We start from the raw sequence: 14,400 nt of genomic DNA, 5'->3' as shown, positions 1-14,400 counted from the left end.
GAGATATTTACCCTAATATTTTTGAAAACAACTACGCGACCGTAGATATAACCTTGCCAGTAAAAGACAATGCTAAGAGTATGTATTTAAAGCACCAAGTCTTACGCAATATTTCCGTTAAAATTCAGGATGACTTTTTTAAGCATAACTGGCCACAATTTGGAATAATATTCATAATATTCTTAATGTAAAACAACGCTATGTATGGTATAATGTAATTATAACCCCCTCCATGTAGCGGACCATCATCGTCGGGGAGGGGGTGGAGCTGACAGAGCGGCTTCATTCCTCATTAATTTATCACCCCTTATCTTCATATCATTGTATGCCCTCTCAGCCGCGAATACCGCTACCGGACTCGCGGGTGGTTGGTGAGAGTCGGGAAGAGGAAGGTCTACTGAACATCTTCCTCCACTTGGGGAGGACGTGCACCCACCCGGCCTACCGTTGTGTGCGTCCAGTAATTGTGTTGTCCCGAGTGTTGAGTCTTTGAAAATATAAAAAAACAAAAAGATTGCAAAACTAAAAATCAAAAAGCGAGAAAATTATAACCCCCAAAATCCGAACCTTTTTGTACTGTTTTGTTCCTTCTTAGCTGGTGGGTGTCTATGTTTTTGTTGATCAGGTTTCTATCCTTTGGTTTTGACTTCTTCCATTTCCGGGCTCAGGCGTGTTTGTCGACGGTAATAGTTTTGTTGTATCCCCATTCTCCTTGACCGCGTCGCCCCACGCTGATTCTACGGTTCGGGCGTGCCTATGGGATTGCCAGAGAGTAGTGTAAGCTCTTCCCGCAAGCGCCCCGGTGTGCCGTTGCGGCGTTCACACTCTTTTTTCCTTTTCAATGTTTATTTCAATCCACACTTTTATGGGTATTAAAAGTTTAAAACTGGGTCCGGGCTCGCCCTCTAATTAAAAGCCAAAACTTACTGAGAGTGAGATAAACACTCCTGTTCTAGAAAATGAGGAAAGGACAAGTATCCCGTCGCCTGTTGTGCGATATCTTGTAATCAAAGATAAAGACAGTGTCAGTGTCACTTCTGATGACAATCGTCCGAGTGCTTATTCCCTTTTGTCATTCATAAAGTTATCGCCTATAACGCCGGACAGGTTAAAGACATCAAGAAATTGCGGAATGGCACCTTATTGGTGGAAACGACAGACAAGATGCAAATGACGAAGGTACTTAAGTTAACTGCTATTGGACCAGTGAACGTGCCAGTAGAACACCATCGTCTGCTAAACATTTCTAGAGGGGTGTAATCGTGTTGGGATCTCCTTAACGCCACCGAGAAGGAGATTAATTCGGAGTTGGCGGTCCAACATGTTATAGACGTAGCTCGAATCAAAAGTAAGAAGTCAGGTGAACTCGTCGCCACCTAGTCACTGATTCTTACTTTTAGTTTGCCCACGCTTCCGGAGTACGTCAAAGCTCGGTACTATCGTTTGAAAGTTCGACCCTATATACCTAGTCCGTTGCGCTCATTTAAATGTGAACATCTTGGACACACCAGCACGTCGTGTAATGCAAGTGCTGCTCTTTGTGCAAACTGTGGCCAGGGTATTCATGGTGCGGAACCCTGTAAAGCTACCAAGCCCTTCTGTGTCAACTATAAGGGTGAGCATTCTGCTTGATCTCGGGAATGTCCAGAATTTTAGCGCGAGAAGCGTATCCGAGAACTCATGGTGGTTGAGAAGATTTCTGCTGCTGATGCCAAACGTCGTTTGAAAGAAAGCCTTCCTTCCTCGCTTTCTGTCCCATTCGCTACTGTTGCAGCTAGTTTTCGGAAACCTGTAGCAGCACAGATGTCTGATGTTTCCACCCAAACATACTTGGTCCCAGAGGATAGTAGTGACTCTATGACCCCAGTCGCAACGACGAGCGAACTTTCCAAAACTCCCCGTGTTTCTGTTAGTGGTGGTCTTCGGCGTACTCCAGCCCATCGCCGATCGCCTTACGTGGCTGGCCTCAAACTTAGTCAGCATATCCGCAGGCTGAACGACACGGTTCTCTCTCCGAAGAGAACGAAATCTGCCCCCGTTCCCAACCCCTCTGCCGCTTCTCTCAAGTCTGATATGGTGAAGGGCGAACTCATGAACACAGAGTGGACTGTAATTAGGCCTCGTGGGAAAGTTCGCCTTAAACGTTAATTTCAGCCAGTATGGCGCTTCTTCAGTGGAACCTCAATATTTTCTGTAGTCACCGTGAGAAACTGACAACTGGTTTACGACCACTCGCCTGTACTTCTCTGCTTGCAAGAAACCAATTTTAAGCCTACCCAGTCCTCCGTCTTACTGGGTATACTATGTACAAATGTGATAAGCCAGATGCTGGTGACACTGCTGGCGGCGCTGTCATATGTGTTTCCGATGCTGTTTATTCTCGGCAGACTCACAATACATCTTAACCGCAAGCAGTTGCGGAGAGAGTCTTCCTCCCTCGTCCGCTTGCTATTTGTTCGTTATACACTCCTCACTCTGAAGCCTTTAGAACCACAGACCTGCTTCAGCTTTTCCGTCAGCTCGAGCCTCCAGTTTTGCAGTTCGGAGACCTCAGTCCATACCACCGCCTGTGGGGCTCTGTCCGTACTGACGATCGCGATCGTCAGATAACGAAATTTCTTGAGGAGAGCCAATTGCTCATCCTTAACGATGGCATCCCTACTCATTTCTCCACTGCTCATGGTACCTATTCCTGTCTCGACCTCTCCATGTGCAGTGATGGTCTGTTGCCCTCATTGACATGAAGAGTACGTCGTGATCTTTGTGGCAGTATTCATTTTCCTCTGTTCTTCAACGGTCTCCCTGTAACACATACTTTACCTCCTCTCCGCCGCTTCAATCTGAAGCGTGTTGACTGTCCTAAATTTCGTGAGCTCAGCGAGTTCCACTATTGTGATTATCTCAATGCAAATGTTGTAGCAGAGGCTTTCGAGCAGATTGTTCTTGATGCTGCTCATGGTTCCATTCCAGAATGTGGCGGCGACGTCTCCTGCCGGCGTGTTCCGTGGAAGTCTGTGGACATTCGTGAGGCTATCTTGGTTCATTGGCGCGATCTTCCAACTTTTAATCGTCATCTCAGTGACGATAATCTGCAGCGCTTTCACATTCTACGTGCTCGCGCTAGATGTCTTATAAAACTCTCGAAGCGCCAAACCTGGAAGAATTATGTTTCGTCCATGAATAGTCGCACAGCGATGTCTACTGTATGGCGTCGTGTCCGCTCTCTTACTTGAACTAATTCTTCTGTTGATGTCCCTGGTTTATCTGTCAATGGTGTACTCGAGACTAACCATTCAGAAATATCTTACATTTTGATACAGTATTTTGCATCTATCTTTGTGTCTGGACACTACCCTCCAGTGTTCGCTCTATTAGAACCCGGTTAGAGTGGAAGACGTTAAACTTCCGTACCGCCAACAGCGAGGATTACAATGCCCCTTTCACGCTTGTTGAGTTCGACTCTGCTCTTCGTGAATCCCTCAATACTGCCCCAGGGCTTCATCGTATTTCGTACGATATGTTGCGCAACCTCTCCTACGACACTCAGCTTGCTTTATTGCAACTCTATAAGCCCATCTGGGTAGAGGATTTTTTCCACTTGCTTGGCTTGAGGTTCTCGTTCTTCCCCTCTTAACGCCTGGAAAAGTCGCAACTACCCCACGAGCTATAGACCCATTGCTCTTATGAGCTGCATAAGCTGTTTGATCTCATGGTCAACAAGCACCTGATCTGGTATTTGGAATCGAGTTCACTTTTAAGCAAGTTTCAAAGTGGATTTTGTTGTTTCCGATCCACTACCGACAATCTCGTTTATATTGAGGATCAAATTCAAGACGCCTTTCTCAGCGAAGAACATCTTGTAGGTATATTTTTTGACTTAGAGAAGGCGTATGACACCACATGGCGTTACGGTATCCTAAAACAATTATATGACTGGGGTCTTCGTGGGCATGTGGATCACTTCATTGTGAACTTTCTTCGTAATCGCCATTTTAGAGTGCCTGTGGGATCTACTGTTTCAGAGCGTTTTGTCCAAGAAAATGCTGTTCTCCAAGGCAGTATCCTTAGCGTCACGCTGTTTGCTGTTGCCGCCAAAAACATTCTTTCGCAGATCCAGGCTCCTGTGTGTGGTCTGCTTTAAGTTGACGATCTTGCGTATCGAACACCCTCATCTGACGCACAGCTTTTTGCTGCGGAGATTGAACCCTCCGTATTGTGAAAAGTGTATTGTCCCTCTGAGTATTCAGCACATTCTTGTTGAATGTCCTGAATACTTAGATCTCGGAGAATGTCTTAAACTGCCTTGTATACTTACCCGTGTTTTGGGGATGATCGTGATGTTGTTAGGCGGATACTTAAGTTAATTTCTGCTTTTGGAGTTGCTTACGTTCTCTGAGCACTTTTAGTTTGTTGTTCCTGTTTTACTGCTGCTCCACTTTCATCTTTTCTACTCCCTTTTTATTGTTTTCTTCTATATATTGTTAATGTTATAAATTTTATTTTATTTATTCTTTTATCTGATTGTTTTAATTTAGCACTGTTTTATCCTTTTGTAATAGATTCGTTTTAGCTTTTTCCTTCTTTTACGTTGCAGTCCGTTCTTGAGCAACCGTGTTAGTCGAGACGGGGATATATAACCTCGATGCTGACGTCCCTATTAATCCCCTACTCAGTTATTCATGTAATTCATAACATTGTCGCTATCAACAACAGACTCCACATGATTTAGCTTTCTGCTTCTCTGTTATGTGAAACGTGTAAGCAATTAGATGACCTACACAACCGCTAAAAGAATTATCCGAAAGCATTCCTTATCTGGAACTTCGTGTGAAATGTGTTTGTTTCGTATTATTTGTTGTAGTAGCTTGGCTCACTACCATCAATATTACTATGCTTACCGGATTTAGGCTATTATCCTAAAAAAAAATGCAACGCTGTAATTTCGCTATGTGCTGAATGCCGTTGCCGTTGAATTTGTCACTCAATTACAGCAGTGTATCTTGATTAGCTATGAACATAATCTAAAAAAAATGGAAAGTGAACACTCTTCACCAACACATACTGTTTGCAAACTTTCTTCAAGTGTTGGATGAACACTATGTGGTGTTCAAAATAAGAGTGGTCTATGTTACATAAGCGTTATTTGAAGAAAAATGGCCTCAAAGTGTTACATCTCTCGTGATTAGAATATGTGCTGTTAGAGTACTTTTGTGGATAGCTTCCCAATCAGTTGAGATACACATATCATACTTTTCCAACAAATAATTTTACGTACATTGTTCTTACCTGTGGGCATGGGCACCCATTAGTGGGGGACAAGAGGGTGTGCTCGCTCCCTCTCTAGAGGAAATTGTACTTCGGAAGATCGAAAACCCAATAGAATTTTTAGAAAATAGTTACTGCAAATTTTTAAACTATATTTCATAGGATAAACCAAAACTAAAAATTTCCTTTGTGATAACTAAAGTTGAACTGAACGCGATGAATTTCTGTGTTTGCTGATTTATTCTTAAACTGAACTCGCAACTATGGTTTTTCGATAGGATTTCCTGCTAGTGATTTTATCACTAGATTTGGTTATCTACTACTTGTGACCTATGGGATGGTAGACAAGATACAACAAGTAAGAGTTTTTCTACTTACCCATAATTATGAAGTAACTTACTTTAAATAATTGAGGGATAACGATTGGAGTCCGAATGAGTGATGTGAAGTGCATGTCCCTGTACATAGTGAAGTGCGATTCAAGACCGGGCACTTCAGACTTTGTCTGGGCCATTTTAACCATTACTTAGTGTTTTGCAGGCCAATTCAAATAGTTTGATTTGTGCCACTGTGACTCTTATATTACTTTATGAAAATGGGAGGGCGATAGCAGATAGCAAGCAAGACGACTCAGAAAGTTGCACATGATCTGACTCCTTGCAAGATGAAAAAAATATTGTATGTTCCTTTCCAACACTATGTTTACATGGAGAAATATTGTTGGGTTGCATGATTTTTTATGACAGCTAAGATTATTATAAAGAATAAAACAGTAATGAACAGTAGGATATTAACATTATTACACTACATTTTATTAAACAACATACATTTTGTTTTTACATAATTTTTCACAAATAATTTAAGTTTATATTTTTTAAAACAGCTCCTTGTGAACAATATCGTAATTGGAGCCTATATTAAGATATATATTTTCTTAGTTTTGGTGTTACTGACGACGGCCGACTTGAATCATAATTAACAACGGTCGAAAGTGTGATAGGAGAAACCAAAGAAAGTAATTACGTACTAAGAAAGACAAGAGTAGAATGGACGAAAGAAGAAAAAACGCGAAAAACTAACAAATTTTTCTAACAAATTTATTTCGGAGAGGGGAGGCTTGAGCCCGATGTCCGCCCTAAATATGCCAGTGTGATTGTCATATGGTGCTTCCGATTGACATACGGTGAATTCCTCGCAGTTGCGCTGTTATTGCTGTGGAAAACTCCATAATTTTGAAGTTTACGAATGTTTTTAATACTGTAAATTTCTTAGTTTTTAGCACTGAATAGTAAATGTGATATTGTTAGATTTCGTTCAATACATAAATTTGAAATGCTTGATAACTTGACGTAGCGCCAATAATAAGAATGTGTGGCGCCAAACAGCATGTCAACCCGTCATCTGCACCGGACTGAAGCCTCGATTGTACTTCGAACTAATACTAAGTCTTGTTCTAGGCTTGGTGTTGCGTAAGAATACATAAACAAGAACAGTCATTATATTCTTTCAAGTAGCCTATAGTGACAGCGACGACTCGTGAAACCTGAGCACTACACGAATGATAAAACTGCTTTCCATCACATGTGATACATCGGAAGAATTCGGGATGATTCGTGGAGCTGCCTTCCAAACGCACACTTGACAAAACGTCAAACAGCAGAAGTGCACCAACAAGGTTGCCAAACTTAGAAAACGTGGCAAACGAGCAACATAAATAGCACTTAAAGAACAATAGGGCAATCACTGACAATTATGCAACTAAAAAGGGTAGTAACAATAATAGCTAAATATAAAACAACAATAACAACGAGACGAAACTTAGTAGCGATCTGACAACACTGCACTCTCAGAAGATATTCTCCATATAGCGCGCGAGACGACATTGGCAAAATTTCAGAGGGATGTTGGCGACCGGGACACACCCTCGCGTTCTGTTGGGTGGTGAAATTTGTAAATATAGGTCACGTTTCACGAGTCCTCCGACCACAATAAGAGATAGTGACTGTTTTTCACACGAAATAATTAGAACTCCAAATCTCAGGGTATATGTGTCGCAGCGAGTTAGATTTAACGTCATTTGACAGCTGACAGTTGAAACTAATAAATGTACAAGAACTGTTGAAATTCTTATACTTGGACATAATTTATTGCATCGTGAAGATGAGTGAACATTTCTAAAAACATTTTACAATTTTCTTTAGACAAAGGCGGAAATACTATGTTAGCCTATCAAAAAATTTGTGCTATTAATGGGCAACATATGTTATCAAAAGCAACACATGAAAGGCGGTTTATTAGCTCTCGTTCTAAAAATTTCCATGTCCAAGATTGTCCTCGCAGTCAGCGTCCAATCAAATAAATATTGATGATGTTATGACAAAATTCGAACAAGACAGTTACATCACCAAATGATCTAACAAGTGAACATTCCGATTTGGTAAATTCAATTGCTCAAAATGATTGGTATCACTGGATTAAGCACCAAAAGAAACAAGGAAAAAGAGGTGTTTAGTGGCAGACCGTATACAGGGTAGGAGATAAGTGAGGGCAAAGTGGGAAGATAGAACATAGAAAATGTCTAGAAATGCCACGTTAATTTTAAAACGAGTAGAGGGATTGAGGTCAAATGTTGGATATGAGGAATGCATGGAGAGTTATACTGAATAATCGTAATGTGAATTATGGGATACATATGAAAAGCTGCCATGTTGGAATTAGCGCAAGAAGAATATATGGGAAAGGGGTCAAATGACATATGTCTCCTCACTCACACCGTCTATTGAAATCAATAGTGGCCAATACAGTTTCAGATCTCTGCAACAGGAGGTGTGGCACGCTATGGCAATGTAACAATACTGTCTTAAAGGTGAAGTGAATGAAAATCACGAACACGAATGAGGCCACTTTGCAACCAACAAGCATTCCGATCCACCCAATATTCGTTCATATGCTGGTAAAAGTGCAAATATGATCAAATACAACCTGAAAGAGATTGGTCTTTCATGACCAAAGAAAACGTCATGACTGACGTTTTCTGGCCTTCTTTAGAGCTGACAAAACTTTTGCTCCTTGCTGATTCATGGAGAACCAATAAAAATAGAGTTAGTGCAGAAACCGGACAATGTTGAACTTGACCATTTTCTTTTCCCTGATGGTTGTTCGTTACTCATACAACAATTGCATGTGTCCTTCTTCTGTACATATACGAATTTTGTAAAATATATAAAAGACACAGTTTTTCTTTCATTATAGTACCAAGGTTCCAAGCTTATGCTTTCTACAAAACTGGATATTTGCAAAGAGCACCTGACGCATTCGTGACACCTGTCGACTACTGCTTCAATTTCTATACCGGAAACAGCTATGTCGAACCCGCTTGTTCTTCTTTATCGTTTATCAAACGTACCCACTGGTCTCCATTTTTGTATCAACTACACAATCATTCTTAAGTTCCATAACAGCTGCAATTAAACAGAGGCCTCAACCTGTATTGGTCACTCTTGATTTCAATAGATGATATGCATCAACAGCCATGTCACATGATCCCTTTCCCATATATTATTGTTCCGCTAATTCCAACATGGCGGCTTTTCAGATATCATGTCTCCCATGATTCACATTACGTCTATTCAGTGGAACTCTACATGAATTCCTCATATCCAACATTTGACCTCAATCCCTCTACTCGTTTCAAAGTTAATGACATTTTTAGACCTTTTGTACGTTCTATCTGCGCACTTTGCCCTCACTTATCTCTCACCCTGTATACGTTCTGCCACTAAACATCCTCGTTCTCAGTTTCTTTTAGTGCTGAATCCAGTGCCAGCAATCATTTTCAGTAATTGCATTCACCAAATTAGAATGTTTCCTTGTAAGCATCCATCACCAACCAGTTTTAAACCATTTGGAGAAAGCTGGCTGAAAACGTTTGGATACCATGGGACCTGACTCAAAATTACTCGATCGGATTTCTATCTACGAATCTCTGCTGATAAGTAACAAACTCAGGCCATTCCTGAAGTGGTTCATAACGAACGATAACAAGTGGAATACTTAATACAATAATGTGCGAAAACGTTCGTGGTCGAATCGAGGAGAAGTTCCACAGTCTGTGAAAAAATACACACTGATTCCCAGGAAGATTGTGTTGTGCGTTGGTGTAGTGGGAAGGACGTCATGCATCACGAGCTGCTGTCGCTGACAAGAACTCTTCAAATAACCAAAATGACCTATCCAATGTTTTTGCTTTTGTTTGGGACGCAAGCATTCTATGGTAGTAAAGACCGTTGATTTCAGTTAACGAACTTAACATTTAATTAAACTAATGCCGCATTATGCAGAGTCGTTTTGATGTATGATTAGCGTCATACTATAGGCCTGAGTACTGCAGGAAACATGTTAGTCGAATTCTTTAGTATGATACTAATCACGTGTCAGAATGACTCTGCATAAGGCCCATGGTTTCTAATTTTATGAACTTCAACTAAACAACATGCACCGTGAGTTCAAGCTTTATATTTGGTAATTGAAAACTGCTTTTCAATTTGGTTGGGCTTTTAGATATAATTTGATTGGTCCTAAATTACTGTGGGAAAGCATACGTCGTTACCGTCATAGCATCGTGTAGAAAGGACGATTACAACGAAAAATCAATGGTCGTTCAATACTCATTTGTATACTTCGATTGGACCTGTACTCTCTACAATTAGTCCAAGTGCACCGAGCAATTAAAAAGAAACTACCAGAAATATTCAACAGAACGGGTGTGGCATAACACGCTGACAACCTCAGACTGCATACATCTTTAACGTCCGGTCAGATATTCAGATAATTTGGCTGGCAGATTTTAATGTATCCACCATATAGTCCGAGCCAGAAACTGTGAGACTATATATTATTTCAGTCTTTGCATAACTTCTTCAATAATGTGAAGTTAATTTCTGAAAAGGTTTGCGATAACAACGTGTCACAATGTTTCGACCACAGAAGTTCTATATTGGCAGCATTATTGAGTTGCCGAAAAAAATGACAGAAAGTCATCGAATAAAATGACACATATGTGGTTTCATAAATGTAACTTTCAAGTAATAATAATTCATTTTCAATTTTGGGCTCCAAAGATTCAATACTTTTTATGACAATCTGATAGATAAACACTTCGAAGTCATGTTTTAATTTCTCATATTTATCTCAATTCAGTTCTTTGCAATCTTCTATGTCACAGATCCCTTATCTATTGACACAGTAATTTAACAACGCACGTTCTTATCTCAAAGACTAATGGGTACAGATTATTTTTCAAACAAGTGACATTATTCAGTGAACGATCAGTCTATTTTTATACCTTAGCATGTTTAGTAGTCACGCCATTTATTTACTTTTTATCCCATTGTTTTATAATTGGAAATAATCTAATCGCTAAGCAAGACAAATCGATTTTCTGTAATAAAACTAATATTGTACAATATTGTCGCAAATTAAACTCTTTGGCTTCATCAGACACTATCTGGTGAAACCAGTGGGGTCTTACCTAAACGCGATTGACTCTACGAGTCACTACAATTTTTAAAAAACCGAAGTAGTTTTCTATGCAACTTTTATTTTTCAATCAAATACTCTTCACAAAAAATAAATTATTCTCATGTTAAAATCTTAACCACTGATTCTCCTACACTGTTGTTGCCTAGGATGATTCAATGTCTTCCTTCCTTAGATCATAGACTCCTTTCAGACATTGCATGGACCTTGGAAGTGGAAAGTGCGAGTGCCGATGCCATGGTTACTACGCTAGGTAGAAGCGCTGCTCGCGCGTAACTTTTGCGATTCTGCAATTCGGATAGCGTCACAAAAATTTCTGTACTTCAGTTGAGCAGAGAGCGTTGCTACTACAATTCCAGCCATAAGCAGAACAGAATCGCTGGGGAAGTTGTTATGGATTCATTAACCATAAATTAGCCATTCTAGCCTATTTTATGTTTTGTGATTGAATACAAGTATATATCAGATGCCCTTAAATATAGATAGCGTTGAATTTAATAGTACTCTTTGCACACATATGTCGGTGAACACTCTTGAGAGAAAGTTCAAGAAAGCTGGTTTAATTAGATACATGCTTGTCATTAGTGAAATTGTGTTATACTCGTATGAGTGGAAGGCAAATATGTATAATTTTCAATTTTGATATACGGGTTCCGGACAGACACATATTACTTTGCGTTGGGTGTAGTCTTGTAGTATTTGTACTTGAAAAAAATATTAATATATATAGATAGCTAATATTGCAGTGAATCTCAATCTATGAGTCGTGACACACTGGTAAGTTCTGAGGGAATTTTGGTAGGTTATGAAATATTTGTATCATAATTAAACCATTAAATTAAGATTAACAATGTCTGAATCTGTAAAGAATGAATATTCTGAAATTTTGAATGAAACCTCTCTATGTATTAATACTCTATATATTAAGCCTGTAAGTAATTTATTCTCTTGAGTATGAAAATGTGTGATTGTTTGGTATCCATGTTCTAAAGAATTTTTTTCCATATATTTCTGGGTTACGTGAGGTTCGAGGTAGACACAGACTGGAAATAGTTGGGAAATTATGATAGGATTTCGATGTTGTGAAATTAATGCAAGATTTTGTATCGTAACCTGAAACTGTCACAACTTGTCTGAAGTTGAATGGAATTAATCGAATTAAAAGCATCTATTATCAATATATTTCAGTCTACGAGAATTTTCACCACATAAAAGTTTGCAATTCTAGATTGAACAAATTCCTTAAAGGCATTCTGAGCACCCTTTCATTGGCTGAAGATGTGTCCCTTCGAGAACATGTATAAAACCTGGAAAAGGTGGAAGTTAGTGGGTGAGCATGTTTGAAAGGGTAGCGTTTCGTAGTACGATGCATATACTCTTTTTAAATTAATTTATTCACATAGTTGTCGTAGAACATGATTAGACCACTCTTGTTGACTAACAGCCGAAATAGATGTTTCAGTTTTTGTGCGTTTGTCAATATTCTGAATTCTTGGACGTTATGCATTTGCCTGGATTGACGATGATATGATTTTGAGTTTAACGTCTCGTTCAGCAGCGAGGCTGTATGAAAGTGAACCTACTGATTAATGTGAAATCCGAATGACATGACTCCATCCAAATCCTGATCTCCCACGCCAAAGGCGTGTATCCTAACCCCTTAGCCACGAAGGAGCTCTTCCCTGGATTGAGTACGATGTAGTGGATCACTGAAGCTACAAAGCATATCACAGTCGCCATAAACTTCTCTAAGTGTAACTTCTGCTCTGGGAAAGCTTTAGGAGTGTAAACACGGTTTAATCATTTGTGGAATCTGTTGGTTGACGTCTGTACAATATTCATTTTCTCTTGCATATGTGGATTTGGTCGAGAAATAGATCGTTTTCGTTGGCTCAACAGTAGCAGCAGCGTAGAATTGAGTTTAAAACACTAGCATTTTTTATTTTCCATCAATTCATATGTCGTCCATTCATCCATCTTTCTCCATTTATCTATAGTTTTTAAAATGCAGTGTTACAATCGAATAAACACTACTGAGTTCTAGTGTACTTTCCGCGGATTTACTCTGCTAATCACTTGTGCTCAATTCTTAATCACCAACAGCAGAATAATGTCCATCATCCTACTAATCTTTCAAACATACGTCACCACATTAGAATTTTTTAAAGCTACTTTTGCATTGTATATTAGTTAACTTCGCTCGCCGTTTATTAATCTTTCCAACTATTTAGATGTTTCTTTTGCGAGAATCGTTTTTAGCATCCTGTATACCTACTCTCAGTCTGAAAATAGATTAAATTATAGAGTTATTTTTATGGCCTATATAGCCAGGAAATGCATAACAAGTATTCTGCCTTTATTGACAGATCTCTTACCTTAACTGAGAAGCTTCCTTGTGCCACGCTCTTCAGCTAACCTTTTTGTTTCTACGTATGATTTTTCTGTTTTGATACATACCGTCCATCAGTTGTACTCTCCTTCGCCTCCCTCTCTCTTTCCTGCCACTATATCCTCTAGCACGTCCATCATTATACAGTTTCTTCTTATCCAATGTTCCAACCGGTTTCTCTTTCTCTTTTCAGTAACATCTATTTCCTCTCTCATTATTTCTAACACCTCATTCGTTTCTCGTTCGTTCCAGCTAATTCTCTCCTATCTTCTCACGTCTACATTTCAAAGGCTTCTAGTTCTTTTTTTAAATCGCTTTTGTGTAACGTCCATGCTTCTGGCTCATAATGTATAATTTTATATAGAAAAAGATTTTTAAGTCTTTTTTCTCAACTCCTTATTCAGGGATTCACAAAATATACTTTTCTTTCTCCTAAATACTTCTTTCACTATTCCTATCTTCGCATTTATTTTACCTTCTCACTTCATGTTAGCATAATAATACTACTCTGGTATCAAAAACTAGTTACCTGTTCTATTTTCTTCCCTCCTATATTTGATACAAGGAAAATAAGTAATAGGGCATAATGTTGATAGTTAAAAATTTTTCAATACTTACATTGCTTCGTATTGTTTTATTGTTCCAGGTGAAAGGAAGAGACGGGTACGAAATTATCATCGAGATTCCAATGTCAACCGTTATGAACACCAAACCACTTCCGCTGGACAGTTGGTGGTACGACGTTCCGTCAGCTGAAGCTTTGGGTTACAAGGTCTCCTTTGTGCAACGAAAGTATTTTCACCAAGAAAGAAAGCATATAAATATATTATCACAACCTGATGCTTGATATATTCAGCAAAGCTAACATAATTTTTAATTTATTGTCTGAGGATGAGAAGACAAAATAATTTTTACTATCATAAGCGTAGAGCTGGATTTAATATTTTGCCGCCCCTAAGCCAAAAGTTCTTTGAAGCTCCTCGCCCTGAAATACAAAATTTTAACGCAGTAGAGATTTTTTAAAAATAAAACAAACTTGTAGCTATTATGTTTACCTTTGTTTCAATGTTCTGTGTAAGTTATAACGAATTTTCAAGTTAATGCGGCGTAAAAGAAAAATTCGAATTGTAACAAATTTAGTTTCCAAAAAATTAAATAAACTTACAGAGAATAAATAGTTTTATTTCTATAATATATACAGTCTGTAT

At 39.0% G+C, this 14,400-nt stretch overlaps 1 protein-coding gene across 1 annotated transcript in view; it reads left to right on the top strand.

Annotated features, from left to right (window-relative positions):
* The window catches only part of LOC145689021 (uncharacterized), a 152,204-nt gene extending 137,911 nt beyond the window's left edge, over nucleotides 1–14,293 (top strand). Inside the window, exon 6 of the mRNA XM_081763160.1 lies at nucleotides 13,839–14,293. Coding sequence (XP_081619286.1) covers nucleotides 13,839–13,948 — 110 coding nt within the window. The 3' untranslated portion in view covers nucleotides 13,949–14,293. The remainder of the gene's footprint in view (nucleotides 1–13,838) is intronic.
* The last annotated feature ends 107 nt before the right edge of the window (nucleotides 14,294–14,400 follow it).

Source organism: Thermobia domestica, chromosome 7 (assembly GCF_964235325.1).
Source record: "Thermobia domestica chromosome 7, izTheDome1.hap1.1, whole genome shotgun sequence".
NCBI lineage: Eukaryota > Metazoa > Arthropoda > Insecta > Zygentoma > Lepismatidae > Thermobia > Thermobia domestica.
The sequence above is the reverse complement of the archived record's forward strand: the minus strand, read 5'-3'. Positions and strand labels throughout refer to the sequence as shown.